Here is a 26,701-nt window from a genome sequence, read left to right on the forward strand (position 1 = left end):
GGCTTATTTACAATTTACATACAGGTGGTTTTTTACATACAGATTGCTTATTTACAATTTTCATTTTAGATTTCGTTCTAATACATCCTAACCGGACATTTAAGACATACCAAGTCTACAGATATAGTTAGAAGAGGAGGATGTGATGGAGAGGATCACAAAGCTAACATGTAACCCACCAGGCCCTGGTGGCTCCTAGCCCTTTACCGTAGGAATTAGGACAACCTTTTCAAACTTTGTTTAACTCAGTGGGATGTCACAAATAGTTTTTAAAAAGTGTGAGTTCTGAGAACAAATCTGAATTTTGTCTCTAATCTCAGAATTCTGAGGAAAAAAGTATTTATTCTCTGAAGAAGATAAATGCCTTTTCTTTCCAGATTTTCTTTTTTTAATATTAATCTTTCTTCCCAGGATTCTGACTTTAATTAAAGTTTAAATTAATATCTCACCTTTTATGTGGCCCTAATCCTCTTCCGTACTTAATCTATAATAATATTACCAATTGTATTCCTCTTTAGATGATGTTACCACATGTTATTTACCTGTTATGGTCTGCTGTTATAGGACGATTAGCAAAATATCCCTGAGCGGCTCAGCCTTTCTGGTTGGTTTTGTCTCAAGACACTCTGGTGGCCCCACGCAGAAGAGACCTGTACCCCCCCCCCATTTTTTATTTCACATCCATACAAATGTACAGCCTTATGCAGCCATGCAGCCTTGTATATTTGGAAACTTGTGTGTGTGTGTGTGTTCAGGTGTTTTCAGGTTGTTGTAGCTGCCACACATTCCTCTGACCAGCTCGACAGGTTTCACTCTAATGGGTGTGTGTGTTTGTTGTACACAACTTTGTTCTGAATACTCATCAGTGGAATGTCCCCGGCGAATAATATAACTTTGGGTGTGTTACTGTGTGTTTGTCAGTTGTGTATTGTCTGTATTCTTCTCTCTGTTGAAAAGGATTGTAGATTTAAATGACTCTGCTGGGTGGAGGGAGGAAGAGCTCTGACTTCATTGAAGATGGATTATTGAAATATCTCTATGGCAGTGAGACGAGCCTATCCAGTAGGGTTTTGGTTCTCTCATCGCCTACTGTAGTGTCTTGCAGTAAATCCCCCCAGCATTCACGTTCAAAGGGCCCGTAGTGAGGGTCTGAGCTGTATAATACTACATACTAATACAGAGCTTTGTCACTATTCTAAATCCAATGTATATGTAACCCAAATGTCCCGTAGCCTCTCTGAACACCACGGGACTCTGCGTTGTGTTTGTTATTGGTGATGGGATGTTATGCAGAGGGGTGGAAAACAGGACACAGCAGATCGGATTGTGGTGGAGACGCTGAGTAGCGATTTATTCTTCACAATGGCAGCTCTTCTGACACACCTTTTGCGGAGTGAATATAAACATTAGCGCATTAGCTACATGCTAACCAATACCATAACCAAATGAACAGACAAAACATAAACATCTCACTCCCAAACATACACAAACGGGTAAATAAACATTTAAACTAACCCATTAATTAAATAAATGGAATGTTTGGACATTTTTAACATAATAATGTGTACAATTATTTGCCGCCATTAACACTGCTCACCTTTTGCGGAGTGAATATAAACATTAGCGCCAAGATGGCGGCCGCACCCAGAACAACAAGAGAAATACGGTGTCCCACAATGGACAAAAAACAACAATTTGCTGCGCAACAGCAACACCTGTGGCCTGTCAAGGCTGTTACCTTACATCTACCCCTTCTTTAATTGATGGCGTCCCAGCCATCAGGCCAAACAAAATACAACAAAGGCCATGTAGCACAAACAATTTAAACAGTTAAAGAGAAACAAATACCCTTTCTGTATGTATGATTGTCTTATAAAATGTGTGTGTGTTATACATTTTAACAGTCAGAATGTTGTGGCTTGATTGTGTCACCCCTGTCCTGCTTCTCTACTTGCTTTGGTCCTTTGCCACAACTTCCATGCCCTTTCTCTCCTCCTCTGGTCCTCTTCCGAACTCAGGACTTGTGACTCACATGACTGTCTCTTCGGGGCACACCGATTTCTTGGTGGATTTCTCCTAGGAGCCTTGTCAAGTGATTTGGTGTCACTCACAGTCGTACTTTCCTCATCTCCTTCATCCATTTGTCCTTCATCCACATCCACTTCCTCCATTTGTTTGGGCTCATCGTGTACCACTGGTGTCCTAGGTCCCACATTCTCCTCAACTTCCTCTGTATGATCGATCTCACAGTCCTCTGCTGCATCCGATTCAACCTCTTCTCCCATCACTTCACTGACTTGTTCCACTGGAAGGAACATACACTGTGTGAGGAGGTTGCGGTGCACCACCCTCTCTCTCTCGCTGTCCTCCAATCGTCTCACATATATACAGGTGTGTTGAGTTGTTTCTTCACCACAATGTATGGACGTGCCTCCCATCTGTCTCCCAGTTTCTGCCGTCCCTCCACATGACATACTTTTACAAGGACTCTATCCCCCGGTATGAAGACTTTGCTTTTCTGTCATAGTGCTTTTTCTGTTGAGCCTTAGCATGCCGAGAGGTTTGATTAGCCTGTGCATATGCCTGTGACAGACTGTCGTACAGAATTTGGACATAATCACTGTATCCACGTGGCTCACTTGCGGTGGAAAGCCCAAAAATCAGGTCCACTGGGAGCCTAGGATGTCTCCCAAACATCAGGTAGTATGGTGTGTAACTCGTTGAATCATGCTGTGTGCAGTTATAGGCATGTGTCATTGCGTCAAGATGCTCATGCCAGTGGGGTTTCAAGTGTGGCTCCAAGGTCCCCAGCATGTTCATGAGGGTCCGGTTGAACCTTTCGGTGGTCCCGTTGCCTTGTGGGTGGTAAGGGGTCGTATGAGTCTTTGTGATGCCAGTGCACTTACACAGCTCCTTCACAACTGTACTTTCAAAGTTGCGCCCTTGGTCTGCATGCAGCTTCGCAGGGAACCCAAACCGGCAGAAGAAGTTTTTCCACAGTGTTTTAGCCACTTTAGGCCTTTTGGTCTTTTGTCGGGTAGGCCTGGGCGTAGCGGGAAAAGTGGTCTGTAATCACAAGCACATTTTCTATGCCACCTTTGGACTTCTCCAGAGTCAGAAAGTCCACACACACCAGCTCCATTGGGGCACTGCTGTGGATACTCACCAGGAGCCCTGGAGCCTGCAGTAGGGGTCTTCCGGAGACAACACCTTTCACACTGCTCACACCAAGCCTTGATTTCTTGAAACATTCTTGGCCAGTAGAATCTCTCCCTTATCATTTGCAACGTCCTCTCGAATCCTAAATGCCCTGAATCATCATGGAGAGCAGTCTTTACTGCTGTATGCAGTTTCTCTGGCAATACTAGCTGCTCCACTACTCCCCTTTGGCCGTCCTGGATGTGGCGGTACATGATACCATCCCTCACCATTAACCTCCTCCACTCTTTTAAAAGAAGGCACACCTGCCCACCACCACTGACCCTCTCGCTGCGGCTTGGTTTCCGGTTCAAACTTTTGTAGTGCAAGACGGGGCCAATGACAGAGTCCTCCTTCTGCCCCACACGGATCTCCTGTTTTGTCATGGCAGGCAGGGATTCCGTCCCCACCTCCCTGTAGGGCTCACTTGACATGCCCGGCCCAAGGTCTTGTGAGTCAGGGTTCTCTGCGGCAGTGTTCTCATCAGGGGGCCCTCCTGGTTCTAGTGTGGGCTGTGTCTCCCCATGCACTCTCACATCGATCCCCACCCGCTGAGGACAGGTTTGTAGGACCTGTGTGACCTCCTGGTTTGACATACGGGAGAGGGCATCTGCATTTGCGTTACATTGTCCCCTCCGATACTGGATGTCAAAGTGGAATGTAGACAGCCGAGACACCCATCGCTGACCGGTAGCATCCAGCTTTGCAGAGGACATCACATATTTGAGGGGGTTGTTATCCGTCTGGACAGAGAATGGACGCCCATAGAGATGGTCGTAAAACGTGTCTGTCACTGCCCACTTCATAGCAAGGAACTCCAGTTTGTGTGCAGGATACCTCGACTCGGCCGGGCTCAAGCCTCTGCTCGCATAGGCTATGACTCTCTCAGCTCCAACCTGGACTTGAACCAAGACAGCACCAAGCCCCTGTCCCGACGCATCGGTCTGAAGCACAAAAGGTAGATTGTAATCCGGGTAACCCAGTACTGGAGCAGTCGTCAACTTTTGCTTCAGGGACTGAAAGGCTTCTTCACACTCTGTAGTCCACAAAAAGGGCAGCTCAGGACCCAAATAGGGGTGCAACAACTAATCAACTTAATCGATTAAAATCGATTACCAAATTAGTTGCCAACTAATTCAGTCGTCGATTCGTCGGTGACGTCATCACGTGTGTTTTACGCGCCATTAAGCTCCAACGTTATTGGTCTTTTTATCGGTAATGGAGACATTTAAAAAATATATGTCATGTATTATTGCTACAAAAACATTATATCGCAGTCTTAGTGTCACCAACTCGTTTCTAATATGCAAAAAGACAAACAAATGCGTCTGATGTATTTTCGATCTTTCTAATCCAGACGCGACCTCTCTCCCCCGTCTGTGTCAGAGGGGGCGGGGCAGTTTACACAAACGCGGCTGCTACATGCAGCGCCACACACACACACACACACACACACACACACACACACACACACACACACACACACACACACACACACACACACACACACACACACACACACACACACACACACACACACACACACACACACACACACACACACACACACGGCTGCTACATGCAGCAACACACTGCGGAGATGGCGGAGAGAACGCGCTCCGAGGTGTGGTTAAACTATAGCCGTGTCGATGTGGACAATACTCGTTACCAAAAGTGCAATAAGAGTTTAGCATGTAAGGGCGGTAACACGAGCAATTTGTCTAAACATTTAGCAAAAGTGCTCCACATTCAGACGGAGAAATGCACCGGGTTCGACTGTCTTTCTAGCAGCTCTGTAGCCCCATCCACGAGTAACGTTTCCACGTCAGGTGTTATGTATGCTAGCAGCAACACACGGAGTTAACTCAATTATACAAACATGGGTTAATGATTAGAGGTAACTGAGTTATTCTTTATTTTGTTAAAGTTTCAGCTGTTCTGTTTACAGTTCTGTCATCAGATTATTTAATACGATTTGTTAAAACATTGTTGTTTCTTTTGATGTGAAATATTATTTATTTAATTAAAATAAAAAGCAATGTTAATTTTGTTCACAATTTGTTAAGTTAATTTAATAATATATGTATTTTTGAATCAAGTATTCATCTTTATTGTCTTCATTGTTAGTTTCCACATGCCTAAAACAACCTCAAGCTAAATCTAAAAGTTGATGGCTAAATAAGAACTTTTGAGAAATTGTGCAAGGCATACAGTAATAGTCTGAATAGTCGATTAATCGTTTCATTAAACGATAGATTAATCGATTATCAAATTAGTCGTTTGTTGCAGCCCTAGACCCAAACTTGTCTTCCTTCCTCTTATTTTCTTCCTGGGGTCACCAGTTGTCAGGCGGTATAAAGGAGCAGCGATGCTCGAGTAGCCACCAACGTACCGCCTGTAATATCCAGCAAACCCTAAGAACTGCAACACTTCCTTCCTGTTTGTGGGCCTCACCCAGTCCCTGACTTTGCTGATCTTCTCTGGGTCTGTCCTGATCCCCTCCGCCGATACCAAGTGACCCAAGTACTGCACTTCCTTTCTCACAAGCTGGCACTTGGAAGGCTTTAACTTCAAGCCATGTTCATGAAGCCGATCAAACACCAGCTGCAACCTCTCCAGATGGTCATCAAAGGTTTTGGAGAAGATGATGAGGTCGTCAAGGTAGATCAAGAGGTGGGTGAAGTTCAGATCCCCAAAACAGCAGGTCATGAGCCTCTGGAAGGTGGACGGAGCATTCTGCAGTCCGAAGGGCATCCTGTTGGCCTCAAACAGCCCCATGGGTGTGCTGAATGCTGTCTTGTGCTTGTCTTGTTCCGCTACCTCCACCTGCCAGTAACCAAATGTGAGGTCAAGTGTAGAAAAGTACTTTGCTTGCCCCAGAGCCTCCAGGGCCTGGAAATGAAGATACATGAGCTGGAGTAACACGGTGATCAGTATAAGGTGATAGGATTGGGGGTTGTGGGGTATTATGCAAGCCTGAGTCTGTGGGGTTCCAGCTGATCCGGTGGTCTTCAGTATCAAACTGTAGTGAAGCATTTGCAAACCTGGTGGGCTGGTTGGTGAGTTTTGGCCTCACTGATAGCTGGTGGTTCGCTGTGCTTGTGTCAGCGGATGCCCCTTCACTCAAGAGGTGTGTGTGTTTTAATAGGGGAGTCATAGTTGAGGCTCATTGCAGGCCCAGGGAGAGGTTGCAGGCCTGATGCCTCAAGCTTTGATGGGGAATCTGTACGAGCACTCCACATCTGTTTGTGTGTTAACTTGTGTTTATGTGGAAATGTTATTTCTAGTGTATTGTAATGAGTCAAAAACAATCAATACAAATTATAATGTCTAGCACAATATCAGCTCGTAATTAAATTACATCTAGAACACTGCTCAATAAGAATATATATGAGATTAACTGGCAACAATAGCTTAATATTCGTTGCTATAATAACAGGAACATTTCTCTAAAGAAAACAGCAAAGTTCACAGCCTTTAAAGGATATATTGGAGAAGGTGAATTTCCTGCCAATACAGCTACACAGATGATAATAGCTCAGTCCAACAAGCTGTTCACTCACCAGCCTAGTACATACAGTTCAACACAGTGGCAAAGTGTGTGGGGGGGGGGTACTGCCATCAATCTCTCCTTCTCAGCAGTCTCGGAGCACCACCATCCGGGTCACGGCACCAAAGATGTAACCCAAATGTCCCGTAGCCTCTCTGAACACCACGGGACTCTGCGTTGTGTTTGTTATTGGTGATGGGATGTTATGCAGAGGGGTGGAAAACAGGACACAGCAGATCGGATTGTGGTGGAGACGCTGAGTAGCGATTTATTCTTCACAATGGCAGCTCTTCTGACATACCTTTTGCGGAGTGAATATAAACATTAGCGCATTAGCTACATGCTAACCAATACAATAACCAAATGAACAGACAAAACATAAACATCTCACTCCCAAACATACACAAACAGGTAAATAAACATTTAAACTAACCCATTAATTAAATAAATGGAATGTTCCAATGTTCCAATGGAAATGGACGTTTTTAACATAATAATGTGTACAATTATTTGCCGCCATTAACACTGCTCACCTTTTGCGGAGTGAATATAAATATTAGCGCCAAGATGGCGGCCGCACCCAGAACAACAAGAGAAATACGGTGTCCCACAATGGACCAAAAACAACAATTTGCTGCGCAACAGCAACACCTAGTGGCCTGTCAAGGCTGTTACCTTACATATACAACAAGTACTATATGAACTTCTAACTTCACTTGCTCTAACCATCAGTGGCCATCAACCATCAAGCTCTCTCTCTCTGTTTCCTTTTTTTTGTTTTCTGCATGTTAAGAAATTATTTGATTACAAGGCATACATAAAAAAAAAACACTTAAATACATAAAATAACTACATAACAATCCACAAATCAGAAAAACAATCAAACAAAAACTGATAATAACTTATAAGGTATATTTAACACATAATGGATACAACATTAAAGGGGACCTATCATGCAAAGTGCACTTTTTGATGTCTTTTATACCTAAATATGTGAAAATAAATAAATAAAACCCTTTATTTTTTCCTCCGTACCCACCAGGGGCGTTTCCTGGACCTGGAAACATTCGGGGCTTAGCCCACAGTGGCAGCGCCAGAGATTTTCTTTTGGGGGTGCTGTGGGGTAGCTTGACGTTTCATTCTTTCACACACACATACAGGTTTTGGGCCAAGGGCGACACCGTACTTCCGGTATCCGCCATTTCACACGAAGTGCAACCAGAATATCATAGTCTATTGCCTTAATCAATATAGTCAACTCTAAAATACCACATATATGCATTGGCATGATAATATTATTGTGACAAGTGGGGTATTCACCTGGTGTTTCCAGAAGATAGACGTAGATGCTGCCAAAATTGACCGAAGGCCACTTTCAAGAGTCGTTTTTGCATACATCTGCAGGCAGTCTGTAAGGGCAATCCGACAACCCACACAGCTCTAGTTTACGCTGGTAACGACCTAGAGCACACCCCTCAAGTCCAGAGATGTAATCCGAAGACATGCAGTGATTTCTTCGGTCGTTAATTCCGAAAAAAAACCTAGTGCGCTCTGCCTGAGTACGTTACCTAGCTGTTTATATTAGCACCTCCAGGATATTAGCACCTCCAGGAAAATAGCGTATTTATATGTATTTATATATATATATATATATATATATATATATATATATATATATATATATATATATATATATATATGGCGCGCGTTGCATTGTGGGTAGCTCGTGACGTCACTGTGTGTGAAAGAATAGAGGGTGCTCAAACATGTAGGGTTTCCCATTAAGGTACCGGACGCTACAGTGGAATTTTCTACTGCAACAATCCCCACACGCACACACACAGTGTATTTTTTTTTTAAATGTTGAAGTTAAAAGCATCAATCTGGTGCACTTTGAGAGCAACATAAAGAGATCTATGGATACATCTCTCAACACCCAGATGAAACAGAACTGTAAACAGATTTTCTTTTTCTTTATGGATATTTTACAAATCACTCCCCTTTCAAACTGTATTCTTGTTTTACTGCCATATAGTATGCTATTTCATGACTATTTTTCATTTATTGTCTTGTTTTTTTTATAACTAATTGATCGTATGAAGGTGTGCTTCGGAAATAATCTTTTACATAATTTGTGATTGACCAAACCGTTTGAGACCCACTGAGATAACTTAGACCAGTGGTTCTCAAATGGGGGTACGCGGACCGCTAGGGGTACGTTGGAGTACTGCAGGGGGTACGTGAGATTTATTTTTATGTTAATGAAAAAAAAAAAAATACCAATTTTAGGAAAAGTAAGAAAGTTTGAGCAGTGTGGGTTTTATATTAACAGAGTTACACATATTTCAAAAAGCGAAGTGTAATAACTGTAGTGGCCTTCCTGTCACTGACAATAACAAATATCCTCAGTGAAGCACAAGCCCATGTTTCTCACTACATTGTAAGTACAACTTATTAAAAACATCAGTTCAATGCAACTAATGTCGTCTTAGTGTTATTGATGTTAAAATTGGTTTGCCATGAATTTAGTGATGGATTGTACACATTTGAAATGTAGCATTTAAGTGTTTCTCAGTTACAAGGTTGTTGTTTTAATGAATCAGACACTGATGGTGCAGCGCTGTACTGTACCTCTTTATATAGGCATTTTTTCCTTAACAAATTGTTTTTGTGTTGATCAGGGGGTACTTGGCTGAATTTTTTTTTCAAAGGGGGTACATGATTGAAAAAAGTTTGAGAATCACTGACTTAGACTAAAGTGAACTATCTAAACACTCAGAGAGTCCTTTAGCTCACCTGAGCCTCTCAGTCTGAGAGGAGAGGACTCTCCTCCAGCTTGTTGTGGAACAAACAGCTCCGTATGTCCGTTAGTGCAGCTAGCTAACCAGATGCTAACAACACGGTCCCTGCTGGCACCGGTGCTTGCCTCTGTTGCATTCACTGAACACGGGAAATTAAAATCCTGCCGTCCTCTCTAGTGTAAAGCACGGTTAATGTATTATATTATTACAATCTTTCATATATGAAATTGGTTTCTGATTCCCATTGTTGTTTTTTCCATTCCATGAATTTCACTGTCCTAGATTCTTCCATTCCATAGTTTATTACGTTTGTATCTTTGTTCCGATTCCTTGTATTGGTTTAATAATTGCTATTTTTATTACAAGAAATAAGTTCGGAGACCACCAGCTCTCTGATCGGACCTTTCCTTATTTTTTGGTGCCAGCCAGCAGGCTAGTTGAAAGCAGATGAATACAGCTACTAATACTGGACTGGTGCTTTAAAGAAGCTATAAGACAGGAACAGATAGAGACTTGTTGGAAAACATTTAGCTCAGGAGTAGAGAAAGACAAAAACAGAGCAAGAAGTTCAATAAATCTATTTATGGTGATATGTCAATGTCCACAACGTGTTTCAGCTGCCCCCAAGTGGCAAACACATTATGTTGTTAGGTTAAGTACAGATGTACCAATAATTAGTCACTACGCTAAGTACACCTGTGTATTCAATGTGTGTGTGTGTGTGTGTTTGTGTGTGTGCATGTGTGTGTGTGTGTGTGTGTGTGTGTGTGTGTGTGTGTGTGTGTGTGTGTGTGTGTGTGCGAGTGTGTGTGTGTGTGTGTGTGTGTGTGGGTGTGTGTGTGTGTGTGTGCGTGCGTGCGTGCGCGCGCGTGTGTGTGTTTGTGTTTGTTGACAGGTGATTGGCTCAAATACTTAAACCGAAGGTAATTTACTTATCTGTTTGTTTGGATAGTTAAAGGGCTTAAAGGAGTTTTTCTACTGCCAGGATCATGTGACCTGTACTCTCTATCACTGTTTTTGATACCATCAACCATCTTGGGACTACAGCTCCATGAGCCACTGTTCTGACCAAATTATGAATGTGATGTGAAGTGAAAGAGAAACAGACATGCAGACAGTCCTGTTTGAACCGGTCGGACCTGAACGCAGCAGGCCTGCTTTATTTTGGCAGTCATGTGAGTGATGGTTGTAGATTAGCCAATCTGCTCTGAGCCAGAATTGTTTTGGGAGTTTTCCACCTCTCTTCAATGTTGAGCCATTTGGCGATCCGCTTTTATTTTGGAAATGTACATTATAAACATATGTAAGCAAACCTCTTGCTTCAAATGTAAACCAGTGTATAAATGATGAAACAACATGCAGCATGAGGAGGGACCGTAACCACGTTGTGCCTCTCTCCTCAGGGAGTTGGATCCAGGATACATCAAAGAGTTTGGTACTTCACGTCCCTCCCTGCCTGCTCTTCCTCCTCCATCCACTCTATCACCGTCACCCCCATCACCCCCATCACCCCTATCACCACCCGCATCCCACCACAGTACACCATGCTCGTCAGGAGGAGTTCAACTGCGCATCAAGAAAAGGTAGGAGACGGCTGAGACCCTGAACCCTCCCTCGTGGCTGCTATCAGAGTTTAGGCTACTGTTAGCAGCTCAGTCCAGCTCTGTTGGACTTTTAACTTAACACTCCATCAATCCTAGCTAATATTGGCTACTCAATATAGTGCTCAGCACACACAGTGATCAGTTCCCTATATGGTGGCAGACAGGTGCAAACGCATTAAGGCCCTGACACACCAAGCAGTCACCAGAGAACTCGCCGACGCCGACTGTTGCGTTGTCGTGTTCTCCTGCGTCTTGGCCATGTGTCGCACTGGAACACACCGCAAAGACTTCAGCCGAGCACGTACGAACTGCGCATGCTTGAGTGGCAATAACTCTCCTTACCAGCAGGCGGCGGTAGTGTGTATTCGTCATTCAAAAGAGGCAACAACCGGAAGACAGAGAAGAAGAACAGACTACGTGATATAAACAAACAACAAATAGCGTGTGCGTTCCATTTTCACTCTCGTCCATCGAAAACATGTTTCGTGCGGTACTGGAGCTATCAGCCATTGGAGTGTTGCTTGTGGAAGACATTCTCAAGCAACCGTTTCGCTACTCATGCACTGATTCACTAGCTGAACAGCCAATCAGAGTGATTTCTTTGTCCAACTGCCTGTGGCCGACGCACGGCCGATTCGAATCGGCCGTGCGTCGGCCATGAAAGGCCAAATAAGGCGTGTCACGGTCGAAGATGCGGGACACACCAAATTGAGTTTGGGCGACAGGGCACGCTTCGTCGTCCGACTGACGAAAACGGCCGATTTCGGCCTGGTGTGTCAGGGCCTTTACAACGGCCAAAAACACTTCCATTAGGAGAAACGTGCTACACTTTCAAAATGTATTCAAATATAAAAACACAAATGTGCCGAAACACATGCAAATAAGAAACATCTTCACTAACTTGACGAAACACGAACAGCGTTTACTCAAAGCGCTGCCTAAACGAAACGCTGCAATAGCTCAAAACACAACAGAAACCAGGGGACACTGAAAAGTGACACACACAGCTGGGAGACCAGGGGATACTAAAAAGTGAGGCACACAGCTGGGACCAGAGCACTTGGTTACGTTCAGGATTATAAAGCTGGACAACTTTCTCTGTTGCAGAGTTAGTCTGTCTCATAACAGTAAGTGTTTGTCAGTATATCTGAAATGACTAGGTTACCTACGTTAGCTAGCTAGCTTACAGCAGATCTCCAGTAACATCAGAAGGAGTCATGTGATCACATAGTTAAAATAAGCCGATTAAACATTTTAGGTAAATTTCCAGTGACACAGTTACATTTGGCCAACTTCATCATCCCTGAACATCAGCGTTTGGTTTAAGCAGCGCTTTTAGTAAATGCTGCATATGTTTTGTCAAACTGGTGAATGTCTTCTAAATACTGCACATGTGTTGTTAAGTTGGTGAATATATTTGTTCATTTGCATGTAGTCAGGGCTGGGTTGTAACGGAATACATGTAATGGCGTTACGTAATCAGAATACAAAAATCAAGTAACTGTATTCAGCTCGCGTTACATTTGAAAAACGAGTAATCTGATTACAGTTACTTTCGTAAACCTGAAGTGAATACATTTTGGATTACTTATTGGAATTATTGGTGGAAAGATTTCCTCTCAACATTTAATATTCATTACTAAAGGTACAGCCGAATCATCACAGCCCACAAAACCTATTACCGCCGCAGATGGACCAAAAAAGCGTTTGAAAAAAAATCGCGGGTCCGCTCAGTGAAACAATAACAACGAAACATGGAGGAACAAAAGTCTGCGTTTAAATCGCGTGTGTGTGGTTAAAACACATCAGCCTGCGGTCGCTCTTTCTTTAGCCTTACTAATGATTATTTCTGAAGGTAAACACAGTGAAGGCGGTGCGTGAAAGGCACTGCGTGCTCTTCTTCTCAGAGGCTGAGTTAACCCTCCCGCTGCCTCCTGGTGCTGCAGAGATTTCATGAAGTGAAGGAGGTGTTCCTTCTATAAAACAGCTGTGGGCAGCAGATACTGTGAGAGTCACGAACATGAATTCATAGATCAAGGCAGACTGGTGCACACACTCTCCTGTTTTGCCAATCCGGTGCTTAAACAAATATAGCTCTACACCCCTGGCCGTAATGTCCTTAAAATGAAGTCCGAGTTTGACATTTTAATTCATGTCCTGCCAACACTGGCAGGACAGAAGGCGACACGCCCGTTCTAAGCGTGTCCTCACTCCTCACATCCCAAGCTGCATCCCCAACAAGTTTATTATGTTGTTACATCGTTTCAGATGTGATGTTTCAGTTGTGCTCTTGATAAGCCATTAAAACAGTAAAAACACATTCCTTTTGCTTTTTGTGTCTCTTGTTCACCAAAACATACCCATCTGTGATGGAAAAAGAAAGTAATCCAAAAGTAATCTAAAAGTAATCTGATTACGTTACTTTTTTAAGACACGTAACTGTAACTATATTCGGATTACTTTCAGAGCCATGTAATCAGTAATCAGTAACTGATTACATTTACAAAGTAACCCTCCCAACCCTGCATGTAGTGCACCTCACATTTGTGTATTTTTAAGTGCAATCTGTTTTTATGAATGGAAATGTTTTGGGCTGCTGTAGCGCGTTTGCACCTGTCAGCCACCGCAGTTCTCATCTTTAAAATCTCTCCTCTTGTAGTGTTAAACTGAAAGAAAATGTAAATACAAATAATAAATGCCAATTATAATACATTTTAAAAAAGTGATTTGAAGAGAGAGAGGGACGGCCCATGTGAGACAACTCAAAGAAAGCCCTCAGAGTAGTAGCTGTCGCCTCCTGTCTGGAAGCTGATAACAGTTTCTTCTGTCATAGATAAATCTTCTTATTTTTCTAACCTTATTGTACGGGTTAAAACAGGAAGTGATGTCAGATAAGGGACAGGTTTAGTGCGGTCAGCTGAAGAGGTCATCATCTCTGGGTTAGCATGTCCTGTCGGTGCTTCCTTTGTGTGTCTCGGCAGAGGATTCATCATTGTCCTGTTGTGTGTTTGTGACTCAGGGTTTGGAAAGGAAAACAAACTGTGCGAGCAGTCTGATAAGTTGCTATGGTAACCACCTCCTGTGTCTCTATTAGCTGCTCAGTTCAGCTGTTTGTTAGTTTGCTTTAGTTTGTGATTTTGTCACTGTCCAAGAATCATTTATGTACTATAGGGATATCAGTAACCGAAAAGTGATGTTCCATCCAAATATTGACCTGAATATGATCGAAGCTGGGATAAGAATCAAAACAGGTAAAGTAAAGTAAGTAAATTATTTAAAAGACATCAGGTTATTTACACAATAGTATATTATGTGTATGACATAGTACCGACATTTCATTATTTAAATATCACACCAGAATAGTGTTTTAGGTGTGTGAAAACGGTGCATCTGTTGAACTCCTTTCAGGTACATATCTTCAGACAGGAAACTTGAAACTTCAGTGTGATCTGTTATTCACTTTTAGAAGCCAATATTTGGTGCAGACAGTGGACATGGACAGTGTGGTGCTGCTTCTAACCTCGCTAACAGGAGGGTTTATATGTTTACGCATAAAAGTATAGTTAATACCCACTATGTTGGGAAACGTGCTACAGAGGTCACAGCTACAGGGAAAACCGTGCTTTTGTGTACTGGAACATTTTTTCTAGAAAAGAAGGAGGAAAAAGCCTGTTTTACAATAGAATATAGAATATCTTTATTGTCATCACACATCAGTGAAACGCAATTCAGTTGGCGTCTCTCAGTACATAAATAAGAACACATCCATAAAAGCTGTGATAAAGCAGAGATAGTATAATCAGGGTCATCACTTAAATGCACTTTACCAGAATGTTAAAATACATTTTTAAAGATTATTTAATAAAGAAAAGCTACAATGTTTAAATATAAATAGTTACTAAAAATATCTGTTTGATATTTAATAAATATACAAATAAATAAATAACATATGGCATTTTTGGCTGCAGTCTTTGATGGGAAGTAGTGTGTTTGTATGTGTGCATGTTCAAAGTTATAGTGAGTTTTGTGGTTGGACAGGGATGGGAGTGATGGAGGCCACAGCTCTGGGAAAGAAGCTGTTCTTCAGTCGGTTGGTGCGTGACTTTATTGACCTGAACCGTCTGCCGGACGGCAGCGGTTCGACCAGTGAGTGGCCGGTGTGTGATGTCTCTGATGATACTGATGGCTTTCTTCTGCAGTCGACTCCTGTAGATGTTGTGAAGGTTGGGCAGCTCAGTCCCAACGATGCGCTGAGCAGGTCCTTCCGCTCTGCGGCTGGTCAGGGTGCTTTCAATAGTCGACCGATAGAAGTTTACCAGCAGTTTTTGTGGAAGCCTGGCCTGTCTCAGTTTCCTCAGGAAAAACCGTCTCTGCTCGCTGTGCCTTTTTCACCAGGTTTGAGGTGTTTGAGGTCCATGTTAAATTATTGGAGATGTTGACTCCAAGGAACCGTAGGTCTTCCACGCTGTCCACTGCTTCTCCATGGATGTGGAGGGGGAGATGGACTTCCTTGTTTGTCCTCCTGAAATCAACAATGAGCTCCTTAGTTTTGGAGGTGTTAAGGACAAGGTTGTGCTCCTTACACCAGTCCTTCAGATGTTCCACCTCGAGCCTGTAGGCTGTCTACTTATTGTCTGTAATAAGACCGACTACTGTAGTGTCGTCTGCAAATTTGAATATGGAGTTGGAGGTGTGGATGGGGGTGCAGTCGTTGGTAAAAAGTGTGAAGAGAATGGGACTAAGCACACAACCTTGTGGGGTTCCTGTGTTTGAAACGTCTCTGTCAACATGTGCAGCAGTGCAATTGGAACTGTATAAAAAAGTACTATTATTTAGTTCTATTATTTAGCATTTCCACATTTCTTGGACGGATGACAGTTTAAATATGGGAGAGGGGGGACGCCAGCATCTAACTCCAGATAATCTAAAATGGGTATCATCTGTTAAATGAGATGGGCAGACAGCAAGCAGCTAGCGACATTAGATGGCACCCACCTGTCACTCAAAGTGGTCCCTCCCCTTATTATATCTGACATCAAGCTGTAATATAATAATGACATAACATATGACCAAGAAAGGGCCAACACACTTTGTGTGTGTGTGTGTGTGTGTGTGTGTGTGTGTGTGTGTGTGTGTGTGTGTGTGTGTGTGTGTGTGTGTGTGTGTGTGTGTGTGTGTGTGTGTGTGTGTGTGTGTGTGTGTGTGTGTGTGTGTGTGTGTGTGTGTGTGTGTGTGTGTGTGTGTGTGTGTGTTGAACAGCTCAGCCTCTGGAGGGTGCTAGTGTCACTACAGACTTTTACCCTGTTTTCTTTTCTTTCTAAAACCTTAAGTAGGAGAGGTTCTCATTGCTCAAAGTAGTTCAAATACTTGAAATATTTTGAACTGTGAAGTTACAGATACATGGTCTTGTGATCTGGAAAACTCACAGCTCCATGATACTTAGAATACTTTTATGTTGGAAGGGTGACAGTTCTATTGAACGTCTTGCAGGTTTAAAGGTATTCCTCAGCTTCCTGCTGAAGTGCCTTTAAGCAGCAACATGTTTTCAGGTGATTGTAACAACAGTCGTTAAAATGTATGCTAATGAAGCTCTGGCTCTTTCCACCCACAATCCCCTGGGCTCTGGGTGGCTATCAGATTCAAAAAGAGAGAGTAGGGGGTTGAGTGAGTAGGAAGTGGGGCTGGGTGTTTATTTTGAGAGGACACTGTGTTTATCTGACTCCTTCTTTCCTTTCCTTTTCTTCCCTTTGTCCTCCCTTCCTTTCCTCTCCTCTTTTCTCCTTTCCTGTCCTACCTTGCTCTTCCTCCTCCTCTCTTCCCTGTTTCATCCCCTCACTTCTCCATATTTCAATTCCTATCATCTCTTTTCCTGTGTTGTCCTTCTCATTTGTCCTTAATCTCTCTTTTCTTCTTTCTCCTCCTCTCCTTTCTATTAATCTCTCCTTTCCTCTCCGAACATGTTTCTTTAGTTGAATCATCAAATTTTTCTAAAACTACATCATTGTGTAATTGCACAAAACACATGCATGCGCAGTACCATCACACTCCCTCACACACGCACAGCTGGGCTCTGTTAGTTAGCTGTCAGACACTTCCATGTCCCTCCCCCCTCACATCCTCCGGCAGCACGCGTACAGAACGCTCCGGCACATCTATCAGCCTTTCTGAGTCTCCTCTCCTGTCGCCTGAAGTGTCCTTCCTCAGCCAGGCATCATCTAGCCTGTCTAGGTCATGGTCCAGCAACCTTCACTGTCAAAAAAGACATTTTGCCCCCTTTGCCACAAAATGAAATATGTCTGGAGCCCAAGACATATTTGACAACACAGATTCTCAAGTTGTATACTATATGCAATAACTAGTTTGTAGCATCTGCAAACTTATATATCGACAACGCAGAAACATGTTGAAAGTCTATTGCTATTTTTACCTGGAAATGTCTTTCAAAATTACACTTTTGTGGTTTGCTAATTTATCCCAAACAGTATCAAGCATAGGTAAACCAGCATTGTTGTAACTTATTTTTCTGGATTTATTCATGGTTAGTTTTCATAAAATGTAGGATTAGCCTCCCTCATAGACGTAGTGGGATGTGAGGCATATTTTAGCTGTCCACTGGAAAAATAGCTCTTATTTATGTCAAAGGTACAGGAAGAAACGGCATAGGGGCTGATGAGCAACATCTGGTTCTAGAGCCACGGGTTGCCTACCCCTGGTCTAGGTGGTGCCTAGACCCCCTACGGCACTCCCATGCTGTACCTAGCCTACAATATCCCCTGGTAACATGGTATGAATGATCAATAATGTCCAATAATGATCAATAACTGTTGTTTGGCTTCTTGCCGTTTCAGTGCCAAGTGGTTCAATTGTTGACTAGAACTTTGTTGCCAGCCAATCAAAAAACAGGATTAGTAACGATAAATTTCCTTCATAGACACAGCATTTACATATATATTTTACACACAGCGGCAGGGGCGGACTGGGAGGAAAAAGTGGCCCGGGGATTAATTGACAGACAGGCCCACTTAATGCGCGGCATGTATTGGCCGGCCGGCGCCGAAAGTATGTTACTTAACAAAAAACCCTATGCATTTTATGTTATTTTGGACCATTATTCATATAGTAATCACATTACCTGAGCCCTTGAGTTGCCTAGAGCAGAATAGTTACAGCATATATTTAGTGATTTTAATGTTAACAGATCATTGATGCAATAACATTTTGACCCAATTTGCCTGACTTGACGCATGGAATAAAACATGGGCGTATGAAGCATCCTCAATGTGGGTGAGACCATTTAACAGGGGGTGTGGGCAGGTGGTGGACCTCACCTCCTTAGGGGGGTCCGGGGGCAAGCTCCCCCGGGAAGATTTTTTTTTAAAATGTTGAAGTTAAATGCATCAATCTGGTCCATTTTGAGAGCAAAATTAGGGGCTAAATCTATGGATACATCTCTCAACACCCATATGAAACAGAACTGTAAACAAATTTACTTTTTCTTTCAACATTTATTTTAACAGAAAGTGGAGGCAAAAGTGACTGCACCCAAAACAATAAACCTGCTAGCTAACTAGCCTAAACTCAGTAACAGAATGTGGGCAACACGTTCTTCTCTACCGCCGCGCGACCTCTGAGTCAGACGTGACTTCCCCCTTTTCTATCCTACGGGTACAGCCACTCCCCCTGAACCCCGTTTCCCAGCCAAATTATTCGGTATGGGCCCTTCGGTTCGGTACAGGTGTGTACCAAAGTGTACCGAACGAATATAACGTTAAACGTAAAAAATTGAGAACGTGAACAACTTTTTGGAAGTAATCTCAGGTGCTGCGTCGCAGCATTCAGAGTAATTTGCTCACATTGGGTTCAACGCGTCATAGAGCGAGCAAGTCATTTAATTGGACGAGAGGCATACTATGAGAGCTGGTCAGAGGGATATGTTGGGAACTGTCGAAATGGCGAATGCAGATAAAGTTGAGCTCGAAAATCCTCAAGCATCATTGAAGTCTCCGGTTTGGGAACATTTTGGTTTCGCAGTTACGTACAAGGATGACGGACAAAGACAGGTGGACCGAACCAAAGCTGTTTGTCTGCATTGTTCAACTAAAATGGGTTACGCGGCTGGCAATACATCAAACTTGCACACTCTTGAAAAGGCATCACGAACGTGAATATCACCGGTACCAAAAGAAAAAAGACTGAAGTGCAAACCCAACTCCCGCTAGCATTTAAGCCTCCACCACTCGCAAAGAGTTCAGACCGAGCCAAAGCTATTACAAACGCCAAATATCCTTATGTTGCCATGTTAGCAAAGCGCTACCTGGCTGTATCTGCTACCTCTGTCCCTAGAGAGGGTGTTCTCCACAGCAGGAGACATTGTTAGTGCCAGCAGATCTGCCCTGTCGGCAAGTAATGTGGACAAGTTCATCTTTCTTTAAAAAAACATGAAAATACAATGACAAGCAAGTCATAATGTCAAGCTGGCTGCTTAGGTACTAGTATAGTAAAGTTCAAATACAGATTATTTCAGTTCACCGAAATGCTGCACCTTAATGTTTATTTTATTATATTTTGTATTTATTTGAGTGAATACATTATTCACAGTTTAATAATAATAAAAAAAACAACAAATATTTTATGTTTTGTGATAATTTGTTCTGCTGTACCGAAAACATACCGAACCGTGACCTAAAAACCGAGGTACGTACCAAACCGAAATGTTTGTGAACCGTTACACCCCTACTGTATACACAAACTATACAAAAACGCCTTTACGCTTTGGAGCTTGTTTATCCATCTGTAAGCAACTGCCAGCTAGGTCTCTCAGTCACTCACTCCTGATCGTTCACTGCGCAGTGACAGCTGCTACGGGCCTGATGTGTGAAAGTGAAACTATCTGATAGATAGAACATAGGTAGCCTATCAAAACGGCCCAGCCCACACCCCACTGGGCTGGGCTGGGCCTCCAGGGAGTGGCCGGAACACTTACAAATGTGGGCCGGTAGGATTTAGGTAAGCAAAACATTGAAAAAATTAATAAAATAAAAAATATATATTTAAAAAAAAATTGTTTGACCCTCCGGCCCACGCACAGAGGAAAGCTATTGGCATAGTCTCTCAAACATGTGGAGTGTCCCCAGTATCCACTCTAGCCCACCTACTCTCTCCCATTTTGGTTCAGAGCAGATCTAAGAGATTATTATTCTTGAGGAACAGTTTCCCACATCAACAGATAAGGTCCCCCCACACACACACACACACACACACACACACACACACACACAACACACACACACACACACACACACACACACACACACACACACACACACACACACACACACACACACACACACACACACACACACACACACACACACACACACACACACACACACACACACACACACGTGCCTGTTGAAGAACTAGAAGGAGCTACATCTCACATTTATCCTGCAGCAGTTTCTTCTTCTCTGTCTGATGACAGGATGGTCACAACCAAAAACATGAGAACAGATGAACTGATATTAGTTTGGAACAGACACCACATGAGTGTTACGACTGGGGCAAACACAAAAGATAGGACCCAAATGCACGACTCCAGACAAAAGATGATTAAAAAAAAAGATTTTACTTGTGGTGATATAAGGAAATACAAAAACTCACAAATGACTTCTCAAAAAAGCTAACCTAAATCTCCTGTAGCACAGAACACAACTGGCTGACAGGCAACACAAGAGTCGAAAACAATCTGGCACTGGGCACAGGGAACACATAGAATATATATACATACAAAGAACTCTACAGGTGCAAACAATAAGGGCGGGGCAGGTAATCAGGTCAGTGAGCATAGTGACAAGGTAGGAGTCGAACTACCTGAAATGAGAAAGGAAATGACAAAGTAAAACAGGAAATGGCAGACAACAAAAAGGGTTAGCAGATGCGGACTTGACAATATAAACTAAACAGAGAAATAATATTAACAAATCTGCCGAGACACAACAGTACCCCCCCCCCCCCCCCTCTACGGCCGACTCCGGACGGCCCAGAGTCCTGTGGATTAAGCCTGAAAAAGTCCTTTATCAGCTTCTGATCCACAACGAAGCTTGCTGGTACCCACGACCGATGTTCTGGACCGTATCCTTTCCAGTCTACAAGGAACTGTCGGCCGCGTCCTCTCTTCCTGACTGCTAGCAGTTTCTTGACGTCGTAGATCAGACCACCGTCTAACATCCGGGGTGGATGAGGGGGCTTAGACAACAACAGACAACAGTTTGTCCAGCTGGGGAACCACAGGTCAGGGTGTTCTCCTGTTTCACTGGGTGTCCCCCAGGGGTCAGTATTGGGTCCACTCCTATTCATCATTTACCTCCTCCCACTAGGCACAATCCTCCGTCACCATGGCATCCACTTTCACTGCTATGCTGACGACACGCAAGTCTATATCTCAACCAAACCCAACACCGCCCTCCCGCCCACCTCCCTCACCTCCCTCACCACCTGCCTCCAGGATATCAGGAGCTGGATGAGCAGGAACTTCCTGAAGCTAAATGGTAGTAAAACTGAGGCCCTGCTCATCGGCTCAAAAAACACCCTCTCGAAAATCCTAACCACCCCACCCCCAAGCATCATGATCGACGGCTTCCCTGTATCCTTCACCAGCCAAGTCAAAAGCCTTGGCGTCATCCTGGACAGCACCCTTTCGTTTGCACCCCACATAAAAAACATCACCCGGACTGCCTTCTTCCATATCCACAACATTTCCAGACTCCGCCCATCCCTTTCACAATCCAGCACCGAAATCCTGGTTAATGCATTTGTCACATCCCGGATTGACCACTGTAATGCTATCCTCTCTGGCCTACCCACAAAACTACTCAACAGACTCCAAATCATTCAAAACTCGGCTGCCCGGATCATTACCTGTACCAAATCGTCTGACCACATCACCCCCATCCTCATCCAACTTCACTGGCTCCCTGTTCAGCACCGGATTGACTACAAAAACCTTCTGCTTACATACAAAGCCCTCAACAACCTCACCCCCACCTATCTCTCAAACCTCCTCCAGGAATACACCCCCTCCCGCTCCCTGCGCTCATCCTCAGCCGGACTCCTGACTGTCCCCACCTCCCGCCTTAGCACCATGGGAGCCAGGGCTTTTAGCTGCAGGCTCTGGAACTCTCTGCCTCCACACATCAAACAGTCACTCCATCACGACATTCAAATCCCACCTCAAAACCCACCTGTTTAAACTGGCCTACTCACTCTAAAACACATTCAACCTGCTATCACAGATCCTCCTCTCACTCCGTCACTCCACACTCTTGTCTTGCCTGTTTTATGCTTTTATGCTGCTGTATTGCCTTGTCGGTTCGATTAAATTGTGTTCCGTTTTTGTTTTAGCTGTTTTAACTTTTAAATGCACTGTAAGGCGACCTTGGGTGTCCTGAAAGGCGCCTCGAAATAAAACGTATTATTATTATTATTAGATGGAGGAACCAAACGACTCTCCCGAACCGGTTTGACTTTGGCAACATGAAAGGTCGGATGGACTCTCAGGGACCTGGGCAGGCGCAGGCGAACAGCCACCGGGTTAATCACTTTAGTTATGGGAAACGGACCCACAAACCTCGGAGCCAGCTTCCTGGAGGCCACACATAGGGGTAGATCTCTTGTAGATAGCCAAACCTTCTGCCCCGGTCTGTAGGCAGGTGCCGGACGACGATGTCGATCTGCTGCCCTCTTCATGCGAGCAGCACTCTTCAGAAGAACCTGGCGAGCTCCTGCCCAGATTCTGCGACACCGCCTCACCAGGGCATGTGCTGACGGTACAGTCACTTCCTTCTCTACTTCTGGAAAAAGAAGAGGTTGGTAACCATAGGCGCAGTGAAAAGGGGAGAGACCCGTGGCAGATGTAGGTTGGGTGTTGTGGGCATACTCCACCCATATCAGCTGCTTGCTCCAAGTTGTGGGATTCTGGGACACCAGACACCGTAAACACGTCTCCAGTTCCTGGTTGATCCTCTCTGACTGACCATTAGCCTGTGGGTGGTAACCAGATGTGAGGCTGGGAGTGGCTCCTATCAGGCTGCAGAATTCCTTCCAAAACTGGGAAACGAACTGCGGCCCACGGTCTGACACCACATCTCGAGGAAATCCATGCAGCATGAAAACATGAGATAAGAGCCCTTCTGCTGTCTCTTTAGCAGAGGGAGATTTGGGCATGGGGATAAAGTGAGTCCATCCATCCATCCATCCATCTTCTTCCGCTTATCCGTGGTCGGGTCGCGGGGGTAGCAGTTCCAGCAGAGAGCCCCAAACTTCCTTTTCCCTGGCGACATCAACCAGCTCTGACTGGGGGATCCCAAGGCGCTCCCAGGCCAGCGAAGAGATATAATCCCTCCACATGGTCCTAGGTCTACCCCTTGGTCTCTTCCCAGCTGGACGTGCCTGGAACACCTCCCTAGAGAGGTGCCCAGGTGGCATCCTAACTAGGTGCCCGAACCACCTCAACTGGCTCCTTTCGACGCGAAGGAGGAGCGGCTCAACTCCGAGTCCCTCCCGAGTCATTTTAGTAAATCTGTCAACAACAGTGCAGATGGTGGTGTTACCTGCAGAGGGCGGCAGTCCAGTGACAAAATCCAGCGAGATGGGCGGCTTGGAATGGACAAAGGTTGCAGTAGACCCATAGGAGACTGGGTAGAGGTCTTATTCCGAGCACAGGTGGTGCAGGCTGCCACATACTCAGTAACCTCCTTCTCCATTTTAGGCCACCAAAACCTTTGCTTTATCATGTACATAGTTCTTTTGATACCTGGATGACATGTTAATACAGATGTGTGAGCCCAGTGAATCACGTCAGAGCGGACAGATGGGGGAACGAAGAGGCGGTTAGGGGGACTACTGCTGGGTACAGTTTTTCCCTCTAAAGCTTGATTTACCTTAGCCTCAATTGGCCCTGTCACCCCTCCTATCACCTGAGTGGGCGGTAAAATGGATTCGGTCTCCTTGGAAAGAGACTCTGGGTCAAAAAGCCTGGATAACGCTAATTGGTGTTCTGTGAGCCAGGATGGTAGGAGAGAGTGAAGTTAAACCTATTGAAAAATAAGGTCCATCGTGCCTGTCTGGAGTTTAAACTCTTAGCCTTGCGTATGTACTCCAAATTGTTGTGGTCTGTCCACACAATAAATGGCTGTTTTGCCCCCTCTAGCCAGTGCCTCCACTCATCCAGTGCTACCTTCACGGCTAATAACTCTCTATTGCCTACATCATAGTTTCTTTCAGCAGCAGACAACTTACGTGAAAGGTAGGCACATGGATGGAGCTTACTGTCTTTCTCTGCCCTCTGTGAGAGGACCACCCCGATGCCCTTGTTGGAGGCATCCACCTCCACCGTGAACTGCCGTTGGGAATCCGGGATGGTAAGTATTGGAGCTGTTGTGAAAACTTTTGTTAACTTCTGGAAAGCCTGGTCTGCCTGTGGGGTCCACACAAACTGAACAGAAGGAGAGGTGAGTACATGCATAGGTGCGGCAATAGCACTAAAATTCCTAACAAACTTCCTGTAGAAGTTAGCAAATCCAAGGAACTGTTGGACTTTTTTCCTGGAAGAGGGTGTGGGCCAATCAGCCACAGCGCTCACTTTAGCAGGATCCATCATTATCTGGTCAGGACCCAGGATGAAACCCAGAAATGAAGTAGAACTAACATGAAACTCACATTTGTCAGCCTTAACATAAAGTTGATTGTCCAACAACTTTTTTAATACTTGGCGAACATGCGAAACGTGTGAATCTTCATCACGGGAAAAATTCAAAATATCATCAAGATAGACAAAAACAAAATGATTCAAAAACTCCCTCAACACATCATTTATGAGAGCCTGAAAAACGGCAGGTGCGTTTGTTAAACCAAAAGGCATTACCAGATATTCATAATGTCCGCTTGGAGTGTTAAAACCAGTCTTCCACTCGTCCCCCTCCCGTATCCTTACCAAGTGGTAAGCGTTACCTAGGTCAAGTTTTGAAAAAGCTCTAGCACCTTTCAAAAGTTCAAACGCTGAGGCCATAAGCGGGAGGGGGTACCTGTTCTTGATGGTTATGTCGTTTAGGGGGCTGTAGTCGATGCAGGGTCTCAGGGATCCATCCTTCTTCTCGACGAAGAAAAAAACCAGCTCCAGCAGGAGATGACGAGGGATGGATGAGACCCGTTTTGAGAGAGCTGTCTATGTACTCCCTCAGACTCTCTCTCTGGAGCTGAGAGAGAGTACAGTCTTCCCTTGGGCAAGGGGGACCCAGGCAGGAGATCGATGGCGCAGTCATAGGTGCGGTGAGGAGGAAGGAATGTCGCTTTAGTCTTATTGAACCCCTCCTTGAGATCTCGGTAGCAGCTGGGCACGTTCGAAAGGTCGGGAAGTCTGAGTCTTGGTTCTTTTCATCTTCCCTGTCAGTGTCTATAATGGGCTCTCTAATAGTTTCAGCAGTTTTACCCCTGAAACACGAATGAGAGCAGTCGCTTCCCCACCCCAAAACCTTACCAGTCCGCCAATCAATGTGAGGGTTATGTTTACACATCCAGGGATAGCCCAGAATTACTGCATGTTGTGCAGAATCAAACCGATGGAAAGTCATATGCTCTGTGTGTTCATGATCAATAGTTATTTTAAGAGGCATGGTTCTATGAGTCACTTTGCACATGAGAGTACCGTCAAGAGCGCGAGCCTCAAGTGTCTGAGTCAATGGCACGGAGGCAATTTTTAAACGTTTAGCTAACCCCAGTCCATTAGATTAGCGTCAGGGAATCTACAAGTACTTTCAAAGCTATGCTGTGCTCATTATTACTTAGCTCAATCTGGGTCATGGAATGTGAAAGAAAATCTGCGGTTGTCAGTCGGCTCACCAGCACCCTCCGTCTTACTGGTGAGCCCCGTCTTTTAACGGGCAGGCTCCCAGGAAATGTCCCTGCTTCCCACAGTAGAAACATAAACGCTCCCGGAGACGCCGCTGCTTTTCCTCGGGAGACAGCCTGGCCCTTCCGAGCTGCATAGGTTCCTCTTCTGTGTTCCACGAAGCAGGTTTCACGGTAAAGGAGGGATAGTGGGTATGAAATCCGGGTTGTCGTGGAGATCGTGCAGGAGGTGAGCTTCCTCGTTTAGTTACGGAGCGTCCACACTACAGCTTCAAAAAAAGCTTGGAGCTGGGCGTGTCTGAAGCTTGGGGATGTTATTCAAGCAACGCGACCAACAACCAATCACATGAATCTCCCGCCCCCGACATACAAAGCAAAAACCCCCGGGGATTTTATGGGAGCAATATATATATAAACTCCCCAAACAGGCGAAAACCTACCAGTTTCACCCACTGTCTCTGCCACCTCCCTCCATGCCTGGTTCCTCCGGTTTGTATCCCGGTAGGTGAAGAAGGTCTGGTCATACAAAACCGGGTGATTTGCTACGGCGATAATTAGTTTCTCCTCCATCTTTTTTTGAAATATAGAAATGAACGGCGGGATATCTCTCCCAGCTTAGACGCGGTTTGATTGGCTACGGCTTG

At 44.4% G+C, this 26,701-nt stretch overlaps 1 protein-coding gene across 1 annotated transcript in view; it reads left to right on the top strand.

Annotated features, from left to right (window-relative positions):
• The window catches only part of shroom3 (shroom family member 3), a 96,866-nt gene that overhangs the window by 32,012 nt on the left and 38,153 nt on the right, over positions 1-26,701 (top strand). Inside the window, 1 exon segment of the mRNA XM_034231603.1 lies at positions 10,953-11,132. Coding sequence (XP_034087494.1) covers positions 10,953-11,132 — 180 coding nt within the window.

This window comes from Gymnodraco acuticeps, unplaced genomic scaffold (assembly GCF_902827175.1).
Source record: "Gymnodraco acuticeps unplaced genomic scaffold, fGymAcu1.1, whole genome shotgun sequence".
Classification (NCBI taxonomy): domain Eukaryota; kingdom Metazoa; phylum Chordata; class Actinopteri; order Perciformes; family Bathydraconidae; genus Gymnodraco; species Gymnodraco acuticeps.